The following is a 26,365-nucleotide window of genomic DNA, read 5'->3' on the forward strand; positions in this document are numbered from 1 at the left end:
TACTGCCTGAATTAGGAATGTTTAACAGCTCAGTTTAATTAGGCATGTTTTGAGAAAATATTTCATGGTGTGGATTGAATTTCAGGCATTCACCAAAATCATATGAGTGACTTTGACTGCAGCCATCACAGCAGTACCACTGGTCACAGCAATACCACCGGCTCACGTGGTATTTGGAGAAGCCCAGCACACCCCCAAAACTGTGGGAAAACACTGAATTTGTGTCTTCCATCTGCCAGGGTGCTGCTTTCCATGGAGATTCTCAAGAGTACAGATGACATGGATGACAGTGGTGTTGTGTGGCTTAATACCATGATGCTGAAGGCAACATTTTAGGTAAAATGGTGAGGCAAGAGTGCAGATATATTTGGTGAAAATCAGGCAGATTAAGCAGATAAAATTGAAGCTGGGTATGGATTACTTCTTGTCTGTTGTAACCAAGAGTTTTATCATAGGCACTTCACTGCACTCTGGAATAGCATAAAGCAAAGAACTGCAGAAAAATTGTTTTTCAGTAATTCTCCCAGTGAATACTCTCAGGGTAGACCCTGTGTCACCAGAGGAAGTTAGTGCAGGATAAATACTGCACATGAAATACAGATAACTTTTCCAAAGCTCCCTCCAGTAGAAGAGTTCATACAGTGCTTGAATGTTCCTTAAGTGTTCAGTGGCACCCATTGGTGCCTGGGGATGTTCCTGGAGTGCAGGTGTGCAGTTCTTCCCTTCCTCTAAACCCTGGTGTGGTTTTATACGGCCAAGAAGTTCCCAGAGCTGTGATCAGAGACACTTACCAGCTGCCAGAGCCCAAGGATACAGGGAGTGGTGCTTGTGCTCAGCAAAGCCCAATCACTGTCTGATTCTGGTGGCAGAGGGTGAGCCCCAGCTGAGGCCCCTCCAATACCTCTGCCTCACATGGTGGATAAGGAATTGGCTGGATGGATGCACACAGAGAGTTGTGGTCAATGGCTCTGTCTTTAGGGAGAGACTTGTGGTGGGTGATGCCCCTCAATGCTCTGTCTTGAGGCCGGTGCTCATCACCATCAGTGGCACCTTTAGTGAATTTACAGGTGACACCAAGCTGAGCAGTGCAGGTGACACAAGAGAAGGAAGGGGTCTCATTCAGGAGGACCTGGACAAACTTGTGAAGTGGGGCCCATGAGAACCTCATGAAGCTCAACAAGTCAAACTGCAAGGTGCCACACCTGGGTCAGGGCAATCACAGAGTGCTGGCTGGGAGAAGGCACTGAGAGCAGCCCTGCCAAAAAGCACTTGGGCGTTCTGGTGGATGAAAGGCTGGACATGAGCCAACAGTGTGTGCTTACAGCCCAGTGGTAGCCTGGGCTGCATCAAAAGCAGTGTAGCCAGGAGTTGGAGGGAGGTGGCTCTCCTGCACTGCTCTACTCTCCTGAGAGAGCAGCTGGAGTGCTGCATCCAGCTCTGGGGCCCCCAAAATCAGAAGGTCATGGACCTGTTGAAGCAAGTCCAGAGGAGGGACACGGAGACAGTCTGCTCTAGGCAGAAAGATAATTCAAGGACAAGGAACTGGAATATTGCAATACTCAATTTATACATGTACTGTCTTGATGGAGTGTCATTTTACCAGAGCCACCTGTGTGACGGTGTTCACAGGGGTTTTCAGGTGAGGGAAGAGACGAGAATGTTGACTCCATGTTCAGAAGGCTTGATTTATTATCTTATTATATGTATATTACATTATAACTATATTAAAAAGAATAGAAGGAAAGTTTCATCTTAGAAGGCTAGCTAAGCTAAGAATAGAAAGGAATGAATAATAAAGGTTTGTGTCTCGGACAGAGAGTCCAAGCTAATTGGGCTGTGGTTGACCATTAATTATAAACATCCAAGATGGGCCAATCACAGATGCGCCTGTTGCATTCCACAGCAGCAGATAACCATTGCTTACATTTTGTTCCTGAAGCCTCTCAGCTTCTCAGGAAGAAAAATCCTAGAAAAGGATTTTTAATGAAAAGATGTCTGTGACACCACCTGCTAAGTAAGGAAGAAAAAATGGTCTTGGATTTGGTACTAACATATTTATTTCAGCAAGGTTTTGGCAATGGAAATCTTCTCTGAGCTAGGAAATAAGTACTAAGCTTCCTGAAGTTCTATTAAATAATTTGCAGTCTTTATACCTAATACAGGAAATTTTACTGTAATTCAGGGAATTGTGTTTGCACTGTTTCAGAGGAAGCTATGTTTTCAAGTAACTGACAATTAACTGAGAATGGTAAAATAATAATTACAAAATCAGAATGAGTGTTTATTCATAAAAGAACAGGCACCTTTATAAGCTGTAATTATCTTTTTGCTAATTTGGTCTGACTGGCAAATGAAACATACAGAGGATGATTCTTTTCCTATGCATAGTTCCACTGCAGTCAGAGCACTGTTAGAGGTGAAGTCTGTTGTAAAAGCAGGTCCCATGGCAGCAGGTGCTGATGGTGCTGAATATCTCTTGCTCAAGGAATTCTTATTGTCAACTGAAAAGTAAAACAACTGCAGAAATTCCTCATCATAGGAATAATTAACTAGTGACTGAGGCTGAAGTTTGTCACAGGACCAGTAACTTTGCACTTGAAACCAACTCTCAGCTTTTTCTGGTTATTCAGTTTGCATAAATTTTTCCCCTACTGTTTTTTTTATTGTTGGTGAATTGTGGGTTTCTAGAACACAATGCATTCTGTCTCTTGGCCCAAGAAACATGTATCTATGTACATGTCCTCTTATGTAAGGTGAAACTTGATGGAAATAGGATGCATGAAGGTGCATCATAAGAGAAAGGAGACAATGATTCTGCAGAAAACTTTACTCAGTCAGATACGCACAGCTCCTGCAAACTATATTTTGGGGAAGAGGAAGGGTTGAGGGTGAGGTGTCCTCTTCTTTCATGGCATACAAGTGTTTTGGTGCAATTTATGGGAAGAATCAGGATGAGACAGCAATGTGTTAAATGCATGTCTTTGCAGATGGGAGGGGGAAATATCTGTAGCATAATTGCGTATTTCACGGCCAAGCAAATAACAAAGTAGAGAGTCTGATACACATGCAGGAGTTTTGCAAGCATTTTAAGGCACCAATGCAGAGTTTGAATTTGGCATTTAGTTTAGCAGGAATGAGCGAATTGATTCAAATGGTATCTGTTAAAATGAAAAAGGAAAAATTTAATTTCTGACAATAAGTAATACCTCCTGAGCAGTTCCTGTGACAGACATAGAGCCAGGCACCAAAGCAGGGCAGTGTAGGGTCTTGTAAGAAGCTGGTTCTGGCAGAAGATCCAGGTTGTCAGATGCCATCCCTGGAGTACCAGCCAAAGGGGTGCAGAGCATCGACAGTAACCCTCATAGCAGAGTTTGTTCATTGTTCTGTATGGCATGGACCAAGTGGGGGTAAGAAGAGTTGTGGTAGAATGATCCCCTTCTTTTTTAAAGGTTGGCCCTGAGACTGGCTCAGTTGGTTAGAGCATGGTGCTAAGCAGCAGGGATGCACAGGGGCTCATTATGCTGAAGGGCACCCTAGAGGGTCAGTTCTTTCACCGTCCCTCAGTGTGCACATTTGGAGCCATTTGGAGATGAGATGATGTGACATAATGTGAGGTAGGATGCACAGTGGCAATTTTAGGTGAACTGTCATAAAAATAGGACACGAACATACATATTTATTTCTTATGCTGAAGGCACATTTGGACAAAGCATAAGAATTGTAATTTATTATGCATCACATTATATGTTTTTGCAATTAGGCAATTTATGATAATGAGATTTTTTAACAGGTATTTAGCTCAAAAATTCGTAGCAATCTGAGATGCTATTACTGGGAAACAGCATAGATACCTTGATGTCTTCAATGGATTTAAAGCATAAAGAAAAGAAAATTGAGGGTTGAGATTGTTCTAGAAATAAGAAAGTGCAATTTCACAGGAACAGTATCATTTAATTATGCGACTAGAAAGAAATAACATGAGCAAATAATAAACTAATTTTGAGATGCCTAACTTAAAATTTGGAAGAAGGAGCTGGTTACAGAGAGTTTATGACAGGGTTATGGCAGTAAAAGAACTTACATACTGCAAACTAGTTTAGACAAAGAGCAGGGAGAAATGGCAAATAAGCAGCATTTCTAAAGATTTTTAGTTTGGTAGGGAAGAAATATGCCTCTCAGATTTGGAGAGAGACTCCAGCCAGATAAATGTCCATAGCAGTCAATTCACTGACAGCATGGGCAACCACACTGATGAAAAGTGTGTCTCCTACTTTGCTGTGCTCTAACTTAATTTGTTTCAGAGCAGCATTTCATACTTCTGATACTCTAATAAGTGTTCTGCATTGTGACTTCTTATCCTCTGTATTAAAATTTCTAAGTAGCTGATCAAAAAGAGATGAAGCTAATAATCTAATGAACTGATTGGTGTTGTAATTAATTGTGCTCATCTGATTAGTCAACAACCAAAGCTGATTTACCCTCCTTTCTTCTCAAGGCACTGCACTGATAATGGCTTTTCAAGACTGCAAAATAGATGCAGGAAGGCACTTGAAACTCAGATGTGACAGGGAGATTGCTTTGTAGGTTAAGGGAATCATCTTACTTGAGCAATCACCATCCTGTTTGTTTGTTCCTCCAGTTTGATAGGATTGCATATAGCTTGTGTTTTTTCTGGAACCTAATCTTTATTCATAGGATTTTTAGAGTGGTAACTTTGTTAAATACACCTATTTACACTGTTTCTGTATTTTTGCAGTTATCTTTTCCACTGAGTTCTAAAACCAAAGCAAGAGAGCAGTATAACTTTCCAGTACTTTGATTCATAAGACCTGAGAAGAACTGCATTCCTGATAATGCTTTTAAATGTTTCACATTTAAGGGCAGAGGCAAACAGGCTTACTTGAGCTTAAGTGTCTACTAAAGTATATAAAAGCAATATGCAATATGTTATAATACCTCATTAAAAACTTTCAGGTTTGGTTTAGTAACAACAGTGTCAACTTAAAAATCAGCATACCCAATGGAAAAGTGAAAATCAGAGCATAAAAAGTATAATCTTCTGTCAAAATGGAATCCAAAATTCATCTCTAATGCTATTATTTATTTTCATATTTATACAACTAGAAAGTCACATCTGAACTGTCATCTAGCCCAAGTAGAATACTTGTTTTAACAGAGTGAGAAACCAAAATGACAGTGTCGTGGAATCCCATCCCAGGGTTTAAAGTAGTTTTTCCTCGTACAGATGCTCTCCTGAATTGCTATATCTGAAATAAGCTCTATTTATTTTTAATTTTATTTTTAATTTTTTTCAAGATGTGGCTTTCGTGTTTGCCTAGAAATGCATTTACATCCCTTTATCATCAAACTTGGAGAACTCATTTCAGCTTCCCATCCTTTCAAAGTCTCTGTTTATTTGGAAATGCAAAATCATTGGGTCTATACCTGAATCACAGATTTATTTTCTTGCATCATGTTGTAGAAGAAGTTTGACAGTTGTGACACTTTGCTTTCTACTACCTTTGTTTGGTTGCTCTTAAACTGAATTTGTGAGGCCAGTGGGTCTATGTGGCAAATAGAGTGTTTTCCCATGCAATAGGCATTCACTGGATATTTAAATGGTCTGGTTTTTCTAGAAAATTGACTTCTTACTGTTCCATTTGTTTGTATGAGCCACAAAGGAGACCAAGACAGGGAGCCACAATTTAGCATTAAAGCACTTTTTTCTTCCATAGCTTTCAGTTAAGGGAATTTAGGGACTGCAGGACTCACTGGAATGCAAGACACTCAAATGACTGAGAAAGTTTTAATACAGAGATATTGGGCTTCAAATCACTTCCTTTTTTGCTTCTGTGAGGTGGTGCAATGGCATTCTTTGCACAAAGACTTCTGAGTGTGCTGGAGACCCAGTTGTAAGTGCCTTATTAGAATGGAGCAGAGGATGGCTCCAGAGGGTACCAAATCTCTGGTACTGAGTTCATCGTTACTTGAGAGAAGAGAGAAAGGATGCACAAATTAGTCCTTTAAGACCACAAGATATTTAACAAATAAACTTTAAGAAAGTATAACCCAAAGTCTGGTTTTTGTAAGTTTTGCCCTTAGATTTTAGCGGCTTTTTCTGATTACAGAAACTATACTTGTGAAACTTTTCATAGATTTTTTAGTTGTTGTTGTTTAGAAGTTTTATTAAATATGAAAACCGTTCTTCTAGAAAAGGCATCATGCTTATATGTGATGGTTTGGTCCTTTTCTATTACTCTAGTCAAATATGTCTTCTCTAGGTAGAATGTGCCCACTAGTAGTGACCAATTCCAGGTAAAACCTGGCAGCAGGCCAGGAATGTATTTTGGCCCCATGTTGGATTCTGAACTTCCCCTTTTATCATGACCAACTCAGGTGTTGCAATATTTCTCACTGCATAGAAAAGGAGCTTGCATGTATTCCTGAAAAGCACAAGAGCTACACTGGGATTAAGTCATGGGGAAAGAGCTGTCAAAACTAAGACTTTTTTTTTCATTTGTTTGTAGTAGTTGTTCTTAAGATTAAAAAAAGGTCAAATACATCAAAGGATGGCAAGAAATTTTACACACGTGAGAGGTTGGCTAAATTCCTTTTCCAAGTTTCAGGTACGAATGAAAATCCTTTCCTCAGTTGTTGTGTATGTTACAATTTTCACGGAAGGAGAGTGACTTTTCTTTAAAATTGTATTAGAGAAATAACATTCAAACAATTTTATAAAGAGGTCTCAGCAGTGTAAGGTGTGCTGGTACACTGAGAATAATATTTTAGACACAGTAAATTACTGCCTTTTACAGATAGTATATTTCTTTGATGCTTACTGCAAGCTTTATAGCATTTTGTTTGCTTCTTTTCAATTGTTCTTAAGAATACAGTCGTAATACCAAATTTTTCCTGAGACTACAGCCTACAAAAAATAAAAGAGGGGACATTTTTATTCTTGAAGAAGTATTTTTGCTAGGGCAGGCTCATGCAAGTCAAAGGCTTTCCCACAGTCCTAAACAGGACAAACGGAGGCTTCATATTTTAGTGGAGAAGAAAAGTAGGCATAGAAATTATGTACAAATAATCTGAATTATAATTCTTTAGAGATTGCTTGAATGGTTAATGCAGAGAAAGAGCATCAAAGCAGACCAATATATAAGGATTTGAAGAAAATAACCTGATAAACAATAGGTGGAATGAGGTTAATTGAAAGACTTTTATGTCTGATCAGTTTTGTTCTGAATAAGATAACAAGCTGAACAGAAAAATGAAAATTGACTACTTTCCAATGCTGAAGCATCGGACACAGCAATTTTGAGTTTTCACAGTGATCAGAACAGGTAGCCAGGGAAGAAATGTGGAATGGGACCAGTAGTAGTTCCTGAGGCCATGCTCCCACTGGACACGTGGGTGTTTCACTGAGTGCTGGTGGAGGGAGTGATACCTGCCCTTGGCAGCCTCACTGCCATCCTTCTCCACAAATTTGTCCTGTTGCTCTTCAGTCCACGAAAGGAGGAAGAGCTGCAGAGTCCTCTGGACAGTGATTCTGTAGAACAGAAGTACCTGAGCTAATGCAGGTATTTAATGCTGGAGCATCAAAAGCTGATGCTGTTGTATTTACATTCTTGCAGTCTTCAACACATCCACAGCTCCATTTAGCAACATGACAATTGTAAATGGAGAAAAGTATTGACACTGACATGTTTAAACGATTCCCATTTTGCCCTTCAGAGTCTGTACCACAGCAGGTCTTCCCCAGGGCAGTAAGTGACTCAATATTTCAGCTCTTTCTGAATGAACAGGTAGTGTATTAAAAGCTATATAAACAGATAAGCATTAATGAGTGCAGTGATTTTTATGAAACCAAATACTACATGTCAGAGAAATTAAATATCAAAACAGAAATTTGATGCAGGTAGGATTTTTTTTTATACCATAATTTAAAAGATTCCCTCAATACACTATGTCTAATTATGTGTATTGTAGTTAAATAGAATTGCACATCAAATGAAAACACAGCAAAAGAGGAGAGGGGAAATTAGAATTTTTTTTTCTTTTAGATGAAGCTAGGGTTGATTATAGCATGAAATCTTACCAGAATTGTTCCTGCCAGAAAATTCGGGGTAGTTTTGGGTTTGTTTTATGGAGACAGTTTCTTTTAAGATGTTTATTGCAGTTCATGTGCTGTCCCATTGTGTATCATTCAAAACTATCAAAATAGCAAAAAATTATATTAGGAGTCAACTGCTTCACAAATCCCACAGAGCAGTCCTTTAAAACAATGCATTTAGCCTCAGGATTGGACATGCAGAAGCACAGCAGTAAAAGGCACCTGTTGAGTGCTTGACTTGGTAGGCTAATTGCTCTGATGCTTTGAAAACAACAGGTACCACTGAATAACCAAAGCTAAATAACATTGTCATAGCATTGGATAGAAAGGTTAATAACCAAGACTGTATCCACATTAGACTGTCAGATGTTTGTCTAATTGCAAAGTATTCTTTTAAAGTGAAAGCAATACCTAAGAGACAAAGATCTCACTTAGGCCAAGGTCCTTTTTGATATAGAATGATCTTCTTTAACAAAGTTGAGCTATTCTAATTAATACAAGACAGGTTTTCCCCAAAACTTAGGTTAAACTTAATCCACATACAGTATTGCTAAATTCTGCTTATAGAGAAAGCTATAAGTGGTGCTAAGAATACTTACAAAGAAGAAATATTGCTGATTTTGGTGATACAGCACTGAACTGTCATTCAAGTCAGGAAAAGTTAAAGGGAAATCTGTGGCAGTGACTGAAAAATCTATTTTAATTTATTTTTACCTCCAAACTATAAGCTGATTTTATAGTCACTGAAAACCTAGCACTTAGAAATTCTAATAATGAAGAATGAACCGTCTTGTGTTTTCTAAGGTTTTGTCTCACTGCTTTGTTTAAATTTCTATTTTGCCTGAGAAATAGCTAGTCTTATCAGGTAGTTTAGTTTCCAGCAATAAGAGATGATTTTAAAAATTCTTACTGATAAAAAATTCTTAATGATAAAAAATCAGAATTTGTCTAAAGGTTGCAGTAGTAACCAGAACTACTACAGCTAACCTATCTATTCCATGTCCAAGGGCTGCGCTGAGTACTCACAGATAAGCCAATGTGACTCGAGGTCTACTTCACTATAAAAAGCCCCCCAAACTGTATGGTTGCACAGGGTCTGCTGACAACACTGGGCACACTTGATGGATCCATGCATGGTGTTAATTGCTTCATTTTGCTGTCTGTGTCACTGTATTAAACACTTGCAGCAAAGAGCCTGAACGCTGCCAGAAGCAGCTGGGAGTGTACAGAAAAAGCATAGAAATACAGAAATAGCTCTTAGGGGATCATGTGTTACATGGCAGGCCAGCTCAGAGAATCATCACCACAGCACCCTCTGATGGGACTGGGGATGCCAGCTTCCCCCTGAAACAAGGCTTGGTCCCTGAAGGAGAAATGCTCAGTCAGACAGAAATAGAAACAGGCAGCATATGAAAGAGCAGATCTAGAGAAGGCCAGTTTCAGGGTGGGGTTTTGTTTGTTTGTGTTTGTAATTTAAAGAAAATTATTTTGTGTGCCAGTTGTAACTCAGTTACTCAGTATTCTGAGGGCTTTTCCCTTCCTGGGTATCCTCAGGCAAACATAATCGCAGTTGCTATAATATTAATGGGGTTGGTATAGTTCTTGATTTTTGTAAACCTTTCCCCCTTGCTGTGAAAAATCTTTTTTTGGTGGCTCCTATAACCTGTAGAAAAATGAAAAAGATTGAGGCTTCTACGATTAGTCCCTTTTACACAAAGCTTCTTGGAATAATTATATATTTGAAAAGCCCCTGAAGTTTCATGCTGATGAAGATAACTTGTGCTTTCCAGCTAATTTAGGATATTACCCTTCCCATGTCTGTCCTCTCTTATTCAGTCCATGACAAAATATTACATATGCTAGATATTAAACATACTTTCTCTTTTTGTCATGGGGCTTTGAGGATGCCTGTCTCAATTTCACCATTGCTAAATGCAGATTATTTGTTTTCAACCATTATCTGGCATGACTTCAATAGATCTGCAATCTGAAAACTGGTAGCTGCTACAGGGAAGGTCCTACTACTTGGCAAGACCTGAGCATGCTTCGGAAGGCAGGTGCAGATGCTTTAATTCTGTCTTTGAGATGGATAAAACTGCCTTGGGAGTAGTTTCAACAGCTTGCTATATATTCCCATATCTAGAGTTCATGTCTCAGCACACTGACTTGCCCTCTGAATGATCTTTCTGTAGAAATCTATGTCTTGCCCCTGTATAAGGCAGATGATTTTAGTTATCCTAGAATCATAAGGATATAGCTCTGAACTTTCCAGTTTGTATGAATGCATGCAAAATGACCCTAAAGCAGAAAGAAATTGCTTGGCACCACCCATCTTCCCCTACCTCAAAGCCTGACAATGGCATTGAATAACTAATGCTAGTGCCAGGGTTGAGAGGAGCCAGGTGTGTTCTGCACAGTGCACTCCTTTATACCACATCCTTCATATCCCAAGAGCCTTGGATTGACATGCCCTAGGTATGGAGGATCATGCCTGCTGATAGTTTTCAGGTGATGATATGATAGTTGGCACATTTTCCCATGAAACTGAAGCTGGATTATTTTAATTCTCTTCCCATTCCTAGGTAATTAACAAAGTCAATCTGCCATTTGTTCAGAAAATCAGTTTGATGAACCATGAGTTTGAGCTCTTGCTCCATCTGTCCTTAGTCTTCTTCTCATCAGAAAAAGCCATTTACATTAGCTGGGTTTTAGAGGTCTACCTGGAACCTTCTGACTAAACTGAGAGTTATTCTTCAGCCCTCTGTATTCTTGGTATTCCTGCATGACTGAACTCTAGTTGAAATTCATTTTACTGTTTTATGGCAGGCTGAAGGACTCCTTGTCCTGTTAGATTCAAAATGACAGCCTATGGCTCACGTACACCATGAGTAGAGTTTACACTAAGTATACACAAAGTATACAGGGTGGGCTGCATTTATAATGGAGAAGTATTTTTTCCCTGAAAACTTGAGTATTGTATCTCCACATCCTGTAAAACATCCAGAAAACATGGTTTCACCTGTTTGAAAAATGACGCTGGAAAAATATTCACTGACTTAGTGGGACATCTTACCAAGAGGAGATACTACTAATGTTCCAATTTAACATCTGCACAGTGGCCTGTAAATTCACAAATGACAAATCATGTCTTATTCCCTGTCACACTGACAGCTACAGTATGTCCAAGTTAAATGACAGTGTGTTTTCTTTGACCCCTCATTAAATCTGGAACGTGCTTCTCTTTTGCAGAACTGCATAGCCTGAACATGGTAGTATTAGAGACCCTCTGTGAATGATCTCAGTTAAGAGTGATTACTTCAGTAGAGGTGACATGAGACTAACTAGATATTGGGGTGTATGTCTTTTGAAATAATCAACTGATTATTTCTGCAAAAATGCTGAGGCAAGGTTGGGATTTGTGTTGTTTTTTAGCTGTTTCCTATGTAAATGAATGCACCATATCTCAGTGAGAGCTGTAGTAGCTATGAGTCAGTGCAGAAAGTAAACAGTGACTTTTGTAAGAAAAGAAAAGGCAGTCATGGGAATTCAGAATATCCATCTCTTGATTAAAGGAGCAACTGGAGCATAATGGGGAAGGATGATAAACAGAAGAGCCTAACTCGACATCTCCTCCATACAGAGCCAGGAAATGCATTGTCTGTGCAAGATGTGCCCCTGGTGTGTCTGTATTGCTTTGTGCAAAGGCCTCATATTCTTTGTTTGCTGGAAATAAATGAGGCAGATAGCTCACAGCTCAGGGACTATAAGGTTGTCTACATTGCTGTCTTGGTGAGGAGGAGTTTCTGGTGAACTTGGAGAGGAGCTGAGAGGCTGACAGTCTTTGCAGGCTCTGCACAGTCAAGGTGACATGCAGTTCACTGTGATAGAGAGAAGGAAAAATCACCTCAATTAGAAGATCAGGAAAACTATTTCTCTGTTTCTGATGGTGTCTAAATCAGTCTATTTTGAAAGCTTGCACTCAGTATTTAAAGAAACCTTATTATTCTAGTTACACATTAATCTATACAGACTTGAAGACTGTTTAAAAGGATTCAAGAATATTTCAGCTTTTTTTTTTTCCTAGTGGTGCAAAGAAAGGTGCAGAGCCATGCTGAGAACTCTTCCTCAGCATCCTCCTATTCTGCAGTTGCTCTTCTAGTGCTGGATACAACTTTCTTCATCATGCAGTCATAGGATCATAAAACAGTTAAGGTTGGAATGCATCTTAAAGACTATTGAATTTTAACACCTTACCATGTACAGTAACACCTTCCATTAGACCAGATTGCTCAAAGCCCCATCCAGCCTGGCCTTGAACACTAGCAGGTAATGGGACATCCAGAACTTCTTTGGGTAACTTGCACCAGTGCCTCAGTGCCCTCTCTCCATCTATATTTATCTACCTACTGCTGTCCTTATCTGCCTAGAGGGTAAGAGAATGAAGTTTCAGAAAGAAGTCAAATAATCCTTCTTGTCCTCACTCTAAACCCCACAATGAGCTTTTCCAGTCCATGATTCTGCTTTTCCTACATGTGTTGCCCTTTCAGAATATCAGTGGAGCTTTTGCCTTTAAAAGAGGGTGGTCTACTCTACTTCAGGTGGAGTCCCCAGCCCTGCAAATACAGGGCACAGATACTTGTTTGGGGAAGACCATACTCTATATTTTTACCTTCTTATTTCTGCCACACAAAGGTAAGTCAGAAGTTTCCATCACTTCTAAGGGAGAGAGTTTTTCAATTGATGTTATCCAGACCCTACTTCCTAGAAGAAGGTTTCCCCATGTATTGGAGGAAAACCACTCACCTGCTGATCTTATAGCAGCAGAGAGATAAAGGAATGAGGCATTAGAGTTCAGGGACCAGAGGAACCAGACAAAACAAAACTTGCAAGCTGTTATGAAGGGCTGGCTTCTGATGTGTAATGTGGCCAAAAATGAGGGGTTTCAAGGAGCGTGAATTTGTTTGCTAGAGAGATACAAGAATTCATTCCAGTGCTCCGGGGCTATATGTTTTCTGTCAAGCTGTCTGCTGAGGTGAAGGGAACAGTATTGAATTAATTGTGCCAGTTTGTGTGTGGGAGAGCAGCACTAATTAGGACTGTGTGGGGATGCAAGTATAGATGGCAAATCATATATGTTTAGGGGGCAGAGTCAGTTAGGAACCTGCATTGGAACTGGGGGATTGTCCAGTTAGAGTACTCTTTGTTGCTTTGGGGAAATGAAAATGCTTTTCTCAGGTTTTTTTAGATAACAAGGAGGCAGAGCAAGATGAAGTAGATAGAGCAGAAAAAGATTGAAAGGAAACCTAGCCCTAAGTCTTCTCATGTTCTTCCATCTGAAATTCTTTCCTCCTTCCCAGGATTCCTCTGCTTTTTCCACCTTTAGTGCAAAGGTCATTGAAAATGGCATAAAAGATAGAAAGTGCCTTGCCTTCTTCCCAAATTCAAGGGCCAGTGTCCTCCCTTCCATTTCCACACATTAGCATTAACTACATAGGTCTGGTGTGTGTGCTTTTAATGTTCTTTGTGTAAACTTTAGTAGTGGGGAAGGAAGAGCTGCAGACGAGCCACATCAGCAAAGGGTTATCTTCCCCTACTGAAAGACACTCTGAAAAGTTTTACCCCATTCTTGAGATTGCTAATCCACCCATTTCCAAATCAAACCTGCTATGCATATTTGCATGCAGTTTTTCTCTGGGAGACTTGATGTTAGCAAATATAGATTCTGTTTGTAAATGCTCATTCATACATATTTGTTTCTTTGTGTATCAGTACTTTGAACTTTATGACACAATATGTTATGCAGTGAATTTTGTTTTAATTGGATTTGTATAAATATATTCAGAAGGCCATGTGGCCCCATCTAAGGAACATAAGAATTACAATGCTCTTATAATAATCAGAGGCCTTAAGTTTTGCAATGCAAAATAAACTACGTAAAGAGAAGATTGAGGCATTAACACTCTCTGAAAATGAAAGAGAAAAGGAAACACTCATGTAAAATGATAAGCAAGCAACAGCAGGTGTTTTATATTATGCCCTGATAATATTTTTCTCTCAGGTTAAGAACCCTAACTACTGAGCTCTTCAATTCCTAGGAGATGTATTTTTCAAAACCTCTAGACTTTTTAAATCCTGATTTATATGTACATAAGCATATTTTAAAAAGAAAAGAGGGAGGAAGGAAGGAAGGAAGGAAGGAAGGAAATAAATTATCAGCCTTCTCCAAATTTAGTGGGCCATGAGTCTCCCCATGCAGGTGGGCGCATGCTGCTTGGCCACTCAGCCCCATCCTGTGGAGGACCTGATGTCTTCCATTTGTTCCCCTCTGTGTTACATTTCCTGAGCTCATTCGCAGCTGTCTCCATTATTCACAGCTCTGACCTGATGAGAGGAAGAAGGAAAACATGTTTTATATCTGTGTGTGAACTGTGAGAAGGTTTCAGTGGGGCAGGGAGCTGTGTGGATAGTGACCCTTGCTGTTGCCTTGCAGGAATGTCAGCTCTGCTGGAGAGGAGGCCCGCAGAAGAATGAGGGAGTGTGATGGCCTGACAGATGCATTGCTGTACGTGATCCAGTCTGCTCTGGGGAGCAGTGAAATTGATAGTAAGGTTTGTCCTCTTTGTCTTTTCAGCAGCAAGTACAGGTATTCAGGGTACATGGGGACTATAAAGAGACCAGTTTTTCTTGATGCTCCTTGGTTTTTTTTCTGCTGAGCTGTTTATTTTCATGTGCTAAGCATTGTATTTGTACCAGTGTAGTGTGCACAGGTAAGCATGTCATCCTCTCTATTGAATTATTGAAGTAGAAAGTATGATACTGGTTTAAGAAGAGAAAATATGTCATATTCCCTGTAAAGTTCCTTATATTGCTCTGCCAGTTTTACCCTAAAATTGATTTTTAGTACCCAGTATGAGAGCTAATGAGAGTGAGGTAGGCTTAGAAGGCAAACAAGCAAAAAAGGATTGGGCAATTAATTGCAGTTTTGCTGTAAAACCAACATTATTTCTTCTTTGAAGAGGATCAATGAATGCTTTCAATAACAACTGTGTTAAGATGCCTCATTATGTCAACTTTACTTCTCTTAAAATGCTAGGCTATGAACAAGCTTCTCCAGAGGTGAAAGGCACTCCCTAATTAAAAAGACTACATGCATTTACAAATTGAAGATTTGTAATGCATTAAAGTATTCCAGAGAAGAAGAGAAAGGCCAGTTTCCTTTGCTTTCAGTAAATGGTGCTAAATTAATTACAGTTCCTGCTCTAGGGCAACCTTGGTCCATTTGCAAACCCCTAGGAATTGCAGAAGAGCAGCCTTTTATGCAGCAAGGTTTTAAAGCCCACTGGGCTTGTTTTTATAGATTTGAGAGGAATAATCTCCAGGAGTCTATGGCTACCATCTGAATCAAATAGGGGAAATTTGCCTGTGAATTCAGGGGACAGAGAGAGGAATTAAGAGAGTTTCATAGCATGAGGCTGGGCTAACAGCATGGCTTTTTTTTTTTTTTAAGGAAAAAAAAACACTCAAAGCAGCCAAAAAATCTGACAACCCATTACCCTGTAATCAGTGTTCCATTAATAGAAGTTCAGTAGAGGGATGCTAGAAGGACACCAACCCACAAGGCAGGCACAACACCTGGCAGCAGGGTTTTGGGCAAACCTGGCTGTTGCCAGTCCCCAAACAAAGGGGTGTTTTTGACTTTATTAGCTTCAGAGTAGGTTAAAAGCAGCTAGAGTAGAAAAACTAGTGAACTTGTACCTAGCCCCTTTATGATGAAACTGAAAACAGAATAAGGAACTCAAGGATCCCTGAAAGTCAAGGAGGAGTGAAGTCTGTCCAGCTGTGTGGTTAGAACCAGCTTTCTTGGCTTGTAGGAGTTCACCTTAATAGAGAAGGTGTTGATTGAATTTGAGCCTTGGAAGTTTGCTTATCAGTTTTTACTTTAAGGTAACAAGGTTATCTTGTTACCTGTTTACCTCACCTTATGTTTTCCACAAAATGAGAATTTTAAATGCAAAAACTATGGTTTATTAAAAGGAAAATTAAAGTTTAGTGTGCTAATCAACAGATGCAAAGCTTTAACTTCAGAATGCTATATCAAAAGTGAATTAAATTCATGTAAAAAAAAACCAAAGAGGTAGCAAACTTTGAAAAATAATTATGGTCACTATGATGTTTGCAAAGCTTTCAGCTGTGAAAGCTGCACTAAGAACACTTTCTAGACACAGACACACACATGCATACGTATTTCTACATGTGTTGATGTATTTGGCAGAAATTTCAAACCAGTACAAATATATTGCAAATATGTGACATTTCATCTATGTTAAAAAACACATACATAAGTGTTCTTGTGTAGATGAATCTGAATTTGATGTCACCTCTGGAGCTTTGTGTCATCACAAAAAACATGTGCTGAGTGCATACCTGGCAGAAGCTCATGCCATACATGGAAGGAAATAAAGCCCCATCTGTTTGCCTCACTGGTGAATATGGCAGAGTATGGGAGAGCTGAAAACCTCACAGTCATTCCATTCTGGGTTAATGGAGCAAAAGAGCTGGGATGTAGTGGCTATTGCTTTTTATCTCCATAGAGCATTAGAAGCAGTTGAAATAAATATAAATAGATAGAGAATGGCTTTTTTAACCATGCTTTCCTTGTGGGGAGAAAATTAAGCTCATATCCTTCTTATTAGGGATAATCAAACCAAATTGAACCAACTAAATGAGCAGGTTTCACATCTAAACTGAACTTCTTTTAGACTTGGAGAAATTAGGTTGAATTACAAGTGAATTTTTCGCCACTGGGTCTCATCCATTTATGGATTCCTGCTTGCATTTTCTACAGAAGGCACAACCTATTAGGGGGATAAATGGATGAAAGGGAAAGGCTGCACACAAGGTATCTGTTTGCTGCCTGGCTAGAAGCAGTAAAAGCAGCAAGACAGATTTCTAGTCCTACTTCTGGGACTGGAGAAACGTCATCTGTTCATGCTACAAGTACTTGTGAAATGGAACTCAGACCAAATTTTATGGCAATTTACATAGAATTTCTGCCAGTAAAAAAGGTTATTTCTGGTTCTAAAAGGACAAAACCCAGGATCTGTAACCACTTTCTGTTTGTAGCCTTTTCTATTCACTGAGCTGGGAGTTTTCTGACATTCGGAGTGTTCAGGTTCTCTTGATCACTTTTTACCTTAACGTCTGTTTCACATGGGGCTCCAGTGTGAAATTCAGAACAACAATAAAAAAACTCCCAGTAAAGTGTTGTTCAGACCACTGCTTTGTTACCATAAAAATTTCTGAATCTCATAACCTGTGATTAACTGGGGAGCACTCAGAAATGTATGCATAAGAATTGTGCTGGGAAAATGCACATTCAAAGATAGATGGCATTCCTTCTGCTTCATATTCAGAGTGAGCAAGGGGAGGATTTTAATCTTTCTCTGGTTTTGTTTTCTGTATTTTTCTTTTTGTCATACTTTTCAGACCGTTGAAAACTGTGTGTGCATTTTGAGGAACCTCTCATACAGGCTAGCTGCAGAAACATCTCAGGGACAGCAGATGGGAACAGATGAACTTGATGGATTACTCTGTGGTGATGCCAATGGAAAAGATGCAGAGAGTTCAGGGTGCTGGGGGAAGAAGAAGAAGAAAAAGAAATCACAAGATCAGGTAATGAAACTTATTTGCAGCTGTGTTGTGAGTAGTTGAAGTGCCCATCATTTAAAATATAAATAATTAATGCACTGTATTAGAAATTAAATGCGTGATGCATAATATACAAAACTGTTGTCCTTGTTAATTAGCTGAGAGCTTAAAGTAGAATATGGCTCTGGAGTAATAAAATATGTTTGCTTGAGAAATTGTACATTATGTGGTGCACCTGGAAACTGTAGTCATGGGTACACTGTGAATGCCATAAATACCATAAAATGCTCTTTGAAAGGAAGCCATTTCTAATGAAAAGTGTAATCTGCATATACTTTACATTGTACTTCCACAGAGCCATGTGTGTGTAGAAAGGCTTTAATGCAAACAAACATCAGGCTTGTATATATACACTCACTGAAAGTTAGTCTTGTACCATGTCTCTACACATTGAAAGAAAACTGTACACGACTGAATCAAGCAATACGAGTGAATGTTATAAAAGCATTCATATTTTGATATATTTTATGTTGTTACCAAAGAAAAGTTGAAAAGCTAAGCCTTGATTGCTTCCTCAAGTTATTTGACAGGTTATCATTTTGGGTGGGTTGATTGTTAAAGTGTGTTTATCTCTTTTTTATCCTATTAAGAACTTGTAATTTGGGGAATACTAACAGTTGTATTGCAGAGAAAGACACTGTACACACAGCAAATAGCAATAAGAATGGCTACTGATTTATGGGCTTTTTCAGACAGCCTGTGATGGCAGTAGTAAGTTTTCCACTTCTTCCTACACTTACTTACTTTTTTGCATTGTAGTTTATTTCTGTTTCAGATTGCTCAAAGAAAATATTTATTTGAGTAAGCAATTAAGTGCACAGGGTAATAAATGATGTCAACCAGTACTGAAAATATTCCTGAGTTCCTGAAGCTAAATTGTGTTGATGTGGAAAGGTTCTAGCAACACTACTAAGCTAAAGCTTGGATACTGAAAAATGCAGCACTCATTACTTGTAAGACTTATTTCACCTACTCTTGTGGTTAAACGCCCTATCATCAGATAACTCAAATTTATTATGGCCTTTTGTTGGGATTCCTGTGTTAGGCTACTTGGAGATTAGAAGTGTTGAAGCAAACTAATTTTACCCCATGAAGTAGTCATCATCCCTGTTACTGAATTAACAGTTCTCACACTCTGTGCTTGCAGTTATTCAAAGTGCAGGAGCAAAAAATAGCATGTCTGGGTATGAAAGCGTCACACTGCAGCTTGGCTTGCTCTCTGCTGCTTTGTTTACTAACACATGCACACACACTCACTAGCTAAAGGCTTTTTAAGTCTTCTCTTTCTTCTGTGACTTTTGGATCTCACAGTCGTACTTTTAACTCTGTACTGTTGACTCTTTCACCATTCCCATGGGGCCTCTCTGTACTGTAATGGTTCCCTTAAAAACATTTTTTTGCTCCTCCAGGCCAAAGGGATGAGCTCTTTTGGCCAATTATCTTTACAATGTGCATGCTTTTGCCTGCTCTTAAATATTTTTGTCTGTTTCTATGAGTGCTCGTTATCAGTATGTTGCATGGTAAAGATTTCCTCAGAGCTGTTAGTGTTGGCCTCATGGAACGGTTTTATATAATTTTTAAAGTCTAAAGAACAATAAAACTACACACATATTTTCAAGTTTATGATCACTAGGATTTTCTGCAGCAAGGACATAAATTTACTCTTTCCAGAACCAATTCTGTTGTGCATAGGACTGCTTTTTCTTACAAGTATTAGAAACATTTTTCTAATGGTGTTTTCTCTTCCATCTAATTTCCTTTAAATCCAGACATCCATCTTCATCTTGCCATATTCAAGGTCTCACATGTGGATATTATTCAGTTCAGGAATTTTAAGGGGGCCTTGTGAGCCTTCTGCAGGTTATTTTCACCCCATAATCCTCGATTGCTGTTGAACATTCCAAATGATTTGAAGTATATTATCAAGTTAATATATTATCAAGTTAACTAGAGTGCCACCAAAACAATAGCACCAAGATCACTGTGCCAGAAACAGCTCTCCCAACTTATCCTCAAAAATGGAAAAGAAAAGCAATCTTTTTCATGTAACCATATTTATATTAATAGCATTAAATAACTTAAACTGTGATAAGGGTAAATTTAACCTTTTTGTCCATTTATTTTGCAAAAATGAGTACATAAGTATGTTCAGAGGTACTTGTCCAGTGTGGACACAATTGTCCAATTGTGTGAAAAGACCTGCTTCTTTGTCTTTGTGGTTCCTTTAATACTTAGGAGTTTTATCTTTTCAGGTAAAGCCCAGGGCACAGGTACATCTCTGTCAGTTGTGACACCTCAGTACAGGGGAGTAGTGTCCATTCTATGTTGCTAGATTTTATGTCCCCAGAAGATATGTGTTCAGGGTGTAGGGTTTTTTTCCTTTATTGGCAGGCCATGGGGGTTTTGTAAAACAAAATTGCTGTTTCAGTCGTTCTCAGAATATAAGATGTATGAAAGAGTGTGGAGGAAAATTGTTCAGATTTAAGTGAATGCAGTTTTGAAATTTTCCTATTACACTATCACTGTAACTTAGTTTCTTCATTTTTATGTGTATTTACTTGAACTTCATTGTGCATTTATGAGATAGTCTTTAATTTTTGGATAAAAGTCTTTGTAAAAAAAAATAGTAGCAAAACTATTGTAGTTGCAAAAGAAAAACAGATGTACCATTTTAGACAAAGAATGTGGATGAAGATGCACTTTTCTGTACTTACAAAAAATCCTTCACAGAACAGGGGATTTTGTTTCTTAAGCCATAAAACAGGAGAAGTTTGATATTAAAGTCACTTTTCATGGGTTTTCTCTACAAAGAAACTACAAGTTCATTTCTTTGGTTTATGATTTATGGAGCAAGTATCCCAGTTTTTTCTAAGTTACGTTTCAAGTGTTGTCACATGTAAATTACTTAAAGGAAAGAACAGAACTGAGTGGTAGTATAAAATGTGTCTTCTTTCAAAGGTCTTTCAAGAACAAACTGGAATTTATTTTTTATTAATGATGCCAGTTGTCTGTCAGTTGTCTATAATGGCAACTTCTATGCATCTTGGAATAAAGTAAGAGATGTGTCTTTGTTCAGATCATAGGTCTAATGACACCTTGCACATTACTTTACTTAAAGAATTCCCTTAGGATCACAGGAAACAAGTGTTCTCCACATTCCAGAATAAAAGTGGGTGATGTTAAAAGAGCCACAGTTATTTTACTAGAGCTGAGAGAGGTTTCTGAGGCATCTCCTTTGTTGCACAAATTAAATGTTAGAAGATGCCCAAACCTTTTGAAGGTTTGTGATAAAATCTAGATACAGCACTGGTTTTAGTTTTGGAAACACAGAAATCAAAACTTCTGTTAAGGCCTCAGGAAAAAAAAAAGCTCACTTGGCTTCTGTCTCAAACCTATACTTCTCTGCTGTTTTGTTATTTTTTCTCTGCTGCTTACCTGTGATCAGCTGGTATAAACACTCACCCCAATAAGCTCTCCAGCCTCAGACCCCTTCATCTCTGACTAGGACCTTGTAGACATCAACCTCTCTGCCTTGTATTGTGTCACTCTTCAAATGGAAGCTGATTCTTCCACTGCTGAAAATGCTGTTCATGCTGCTGGCATGCTCACTGCTGCCAACAGATTTATTCTTTGAGCTGTGTGAGAAATGAGGAATATGACAAAAAGCAGTTAGGACAAATCAGGTGTGTGGTCCAACTTCAGTAAAAAAAAATGCCAGGGAATTGTCATTAATCCTTATTTGTTTCTTGTTATACAGCCCATTATGTATACATGTGGCACAATTTCATTTCTTTTCCTTTCTTCTCTAAGAGAGACAAGTTGACTTCTTGGCTTCATGCTTATCTCGAGTTCCCCATCTGTGATCATTCTTGTCAAACCAGAATCTAGCCCAAAGTCTGGTTTTGATTGGAAGTGACACTTCTGAAATGAGCCTGACCTTCTTTTTCACCTTCTGTCAGGAGCCTTAAGCTATAACAGCAACATTTCAAGTTATAGATCATTAAGAATTGACTGGCACACCTCTTTAGCATGCTTGCTAAATGGCCTATAAATTCTTCTATCTTTGTGAAATAAAAGGTTTAAGGCAATAATATTTCAAAAAGCATAAAAAATAAACCTGCCAGATAAGTCTTTTCATGTGGTGAGACTACTGTTTTACCAAGTGTGCTTCATGCTCTACCAAGCCATAGCAAGCGAATAAGCCCAGAAACAGAGAAATGGTGGCAGGTCCTGGGTTTAACCAATAACATGAACTGTGATTAGGGATGAAGAGCTGTGTTGCCAATACATTCTTGCTCAGAAGAAATATTAATTCCACTTGTTGCTTCCTCATCTTGCACAAGGTGGTTATGTCAAATGTCGAGTAGCAAGAATCAACTGTCCTGAGCAATTCCTTGCAGAGCATCTTGGAAAGCATTTCTGCTTTCTTGCTTGCCAACACAGCATCTTGCCAGATACTCTGTGAGACTCTCAGTGTCATGTGTGGCCAATTTGTTTTCAAAGTCAAAACTGCAGTGTTATTAAATATAATTTGTATTTGTCAGTTCATGGAACATACTGCAAAGCCAATTAGCTTCAGCTTTCTGTGGAGAGGAGAAGGGCATGAAGCTTTAACTCCATCTCCCTTCATTTGGTAAGGGTCTTTTATTAAGCAAAGAGAAAATATACAAACTGAATTAATATTTTTTTCTTAGCTAATATTAAGCATATTATTAAAAAGTTAAATAAAGGCACTGACAATTATTTTAAGAGTGTAATGTACAATGTAAAGTACAATTTAGATTTATTAATATCTGGAATTAATTATAATGATTCAATACATTTAAATGTTTTGAAAGCATTTCAAACACCTTTCCTGTAATTGTAAATGTTACATCAAACTGGGAAAAGTACCTTTATTTATTCTGCTCTCTCTCCCACCATGCTACTCTAGTCTCTGTGTCAGTTAACACCTGCATTTATATTCACCACCTTTATTTAGGCCTGGATATCTAAACTGAAGTTTGACTTGATGTAAACAGTGGTATTCCTGCCTGCTTAGTACCAGCTGCATGGATTCTAAAATCAAGCTCTGTGGCTTCGCTGTATTTTTTTGTTGCTGAATTTCTGGTTTCTACTCTTTGTTTAGCACTGGCCAGTTCACCTCTTGGACAAAGCTGTCCAAAAGCGGTTATTGGACTGACCTGTCTAGGGAGAGCTGGCAGAGACTGTCACAGCCACTAAGACATGCAGGATGAGATATCAGTGTCATCTTAAGGGGCCTTTTAATTTAAAAGTCTTTGTTATTTCAGAGATGGTTTTAGTAAGCACTGTGTAATTGCTCATGTGAATTTTGTTGCTGCTGCTTCAAGGGACATAGCTACAGAGTAATCATACCATCCCAAACGTCTGGGATCATTGGAGAGAGGTCTAGATGGTTTTAGACAATGCTGGGTTTGTTGGGTTTTTTTTCCTAGATTTTTTCAGTAGTGATATTTTGTACAGACTGGGGTAAAGGAAGTATTCATATGTAACAGATTCAAATCAAGCACTGTTTTTTTGTTACCACAGGAAAGCCTATGGTCATGTGATACCAATTTAAAAGCAAACCCCAACAATTTGAGGTTGTTAGTACAAACCCTAAAATCTGCAGGATATACTTCTCTTGCTGAGCTGAAGCCTTCCCAGGTATTTAGTACAATTGCACTATAAATTTGGATTTACTTTCATTAAAATGAGAAGGTGGTGGTAGATAATCTATTGTGCAGCGCAGGAAAGCATCTCGATAAGTGATCTTTTTCTCCTCTCAAAGTTCCAATTATGAAAATTTGGAAATTTTATTGGAGTACTCTTACTATCAAAATTCTGTTGTTCTTAAAAGATCTTGATATCTGGCTTTTTATTTTTCTAGACTTTCATTCTTTTTTTTGCATCAGTTTCAGGAAATGAGAGATTTGTATCTCACCCACGTAACAAGCAGTTTGTCAGCTTCAACCACAATATATGTGGGTAATTTCAGCTGAAGGAGGGAAGCCTGGAAGGAATATTTGTTTATGACTTGTTTTTTTTTCTTCCTTGGTATAAGCTAGGAAGAGTAATTGCATGTTTTTTCTTTTTCAGAGGCTCCTACTGCAGCCTCAGTCTATTTCAGATAGACCTTCCTGATCATTCCTGATGGGCAGCAACAGTACAGTAACTCTTCCAGTAATTTACTGGGTACAAGTGTTTACTGGGTGAGGATGCTGCCACAGCTCATTAATATTTAGCAATGCAAACTGCAAAACAACTTCTGCCATGCCTTAACCACTATTTTAGATATGGACTCTAATACCACACAGGGAAAAATATCCTTTTTTTTTGCTCAGAGAGTTGATGTTTGTGAAATACGAAATAAATGAATGAAGATATCAGGCAAATCTCTTTTGCAATAGCCTCTTTGCTTACCCCTATCAGTTCTGTGTGTCCCGCAGCAGTTGGGCTGCACAGCTTCAGGCACTGGGCTCACTACACAGAAGCCACCAAGCCCTACAGTGAAGAGGCTGCCACAGACACAGCAGCCACAGGTGCTGTGGTTTAACCCCAGTCAGCAGCCAAACCCACACAGCCTCACTCAGTGGGAGGGGGTGAAGAACAGTGAAAGTGAGAAAATGTGTGGGTTGAGGTAAAAGCAGTTTAATGGGGAAAGCAAAAGCCCCACAGGGAAGCAAAGCAACGGAAGGAATTCATTCACCACTTCCCATGGGCAGTGGGCATGAACGTTTCCCATCTTCAGCCATCCCCAGGAAAGCAGGGCTCCACAATGCATAACAGCGATTTGGGTAAACAAACCCCATGTGAATGTCCTCCCTTCCTTCTTCTTCCTCATAGCTTTATATTCTGAGCATGACACCATGTGGTATGGAATGTCCCTTGGTCAGCTGGAGTCAGCTGTCCTGACTGTATTCCCTCCCAGCTCTGTGCATCCCCATTCTCCTCGCTGGTGGCATAGGATGGGGAGCAGAAAAGGCTGTATTACGCAGTGTGAGTGTCAGTGCTGCTCAGCTGTGACTAAAACATCCCTGGGTTATCAACACTGTTTCCAGCACAAATTGAAACATGGCTCCATACCAGCTGCTGTGCAGGTAATTACCCAGGCAAGAGCAGCGCAGCGTGGTGAGCAGTGCCCCCCTCGCTGTGCAGCCCCTCAGCTGCTCTGGGCGCACACACCACATGTGGAGAGCAGGACATTTCCCAGGGTGACTGAATTTCCTGTGCTTTTCCTGCACAGGTATGTGTGGTACCAAAGATTTTCATCATTATTACATGGGCTCTAAGGCATTGCAGCATCCTGGGAAAAAGGTGTTCCCTCTCAGTTGGTGATAAATTAATGTAATCATGCTGAAAGTGAGTTGCAAGGAGAGCAGGGAAATGCAGTAATTTGTTTCCTTTTTTTTTTTTTTTAATGTTTTCTCATTACTGGGCAGAATGGCAAAACAACATTAAATATTAATTTATCTGCTAGATCATTTCCAGTGCTTTATATGTACCAGCACAGCATGAACATGTATATGGAGCTCTATTTATATCAGCTGATTTCCAGTAGTCCTTGGGATCATACAAGTGTAAATAGCTGAGCATAAAAAACACTCATACCCCCAGAGAGGTATATACCCCCTCATATGGGTAGATCTGGTATATTTGATGCATTTCATGTGCTTTGTCCTTGAAATAATATACCCTGTACAAACACTCTTTAGTTGCATAATGCATAATTCGTGCAAGTTGGAATGAGACAAGTGAAGACTTGAACTGGTGCCCTTGGACATCACAAGTCATTCGTTAGTGGTCTTACTAAGGTGCAAAACCTAAACCTGGGGTGAAGTCAGATTTGACCTGTAAGATATGTCTCTCATTTGTTTTCAAAAAAATCTGACAGTGTGAATGATTGAATTCTGAGAGTTAAAATAAGAAGCAGGCTTTAATGTATTTTTTATGAGCTGAAAAGAACTCATTTCTAGCAAGGCTGGTGATTTATAAGGAGGAAAAAGAAGAATTGAATCACATGCACTGAAAACAATCTATTGGTTTAAAGGCAGAAATGCATTAAAAATTTCAAAGGCACAGCCCCATAATAGTGTCATTTGAAGGCATTGTTTCTCCAGAAGGCATTTGTCCTCTACTTTCTCAACCACCACTGGGCATTGCTATGCCAGTTCTTTTGAACTATGATAACATTTGTCCAGCATAGTGAGTTTTACACCTGAGCTGCTTTCTGGTAACTGCTCATGTGTATGAAATGGTTCCTCTAGCTTTCCACTTTGGTGTTTGTTCTGATTTAATTTAGAAAAAAATAGCAGGTTTCATTCCTAAAGACATTAATCACACAAAACCTTGAAATTGGGTTAGTTGTTATTAGGGAACACTTGATTGATTGTCCCTTAAAATATATGTATTTTATTTTTAAAGTTATTGTAAATAAAATGATGGTTGATACTTTCTGAAAACAAGAGGTTCTAGGTCTTTCCCAGTGCAAGGATTATTGTACGCTCACAATAAACCTAGTTAAATTAACTGTTGCAGATTTAA

General features: G+C 38.9%; 1 protein-coding gene and 1 long non-coding RNA gene across 8 annotated transcripts in view; both read left to right on the forward strand.

Annotated features, from left to right (window-relative positions):
• Positions 1-26,365, forward strand: part of CTNND2 (catenin delta 2) — a 638,971-nt gene that overhangs the window by 528,661 nt on the left and 83,945 nt on the right. For all 7 annotated transcript variants that reach the window (XM_074545751.1, XM_026791790.2, XM_014265131.3 and 4 more), the window contains 2 exons: positions 14,604-14,721; positions 17,600-17,785. In XM_074545751.1, coding sequence (XP_074401852.1) covers positions 14,604-14,721; positions 17,600-17,785 — 304 coding nt within the window. The remainder of the gene's footprint in view (positions 1-14,603; positions 14,722-17,599; positions 17,786-26,365) is intronic.
• LOC141729828 (uncharacterized) lies at positions 17,795-25,921 on the forward strand. Its single transcript, XR_012581266.1, has 2 exons — positions 17,795-23,488; positions 23,921-25,921. It is a non-coding gene; the product is annotated as an uncharacterized LOC141729828 (long non-coding RNA).

Source organism: Zonotrichia albicollis, chromosome 1 (genome assembly GCF_047830755.1).
Source record: "Zonotrichia albicollis isolate bZonAlb1 chromosome 1, bZonAlb1.hap1, whole genome shotgun sequence".
NCBI classification, from domain to species: domain Eukaryota; kingdom Metazoa; phylum Chordata; class Aves; order Passeriformes; family Passerellidae; genus Zonotrichia; species Zonotrichia albicollis.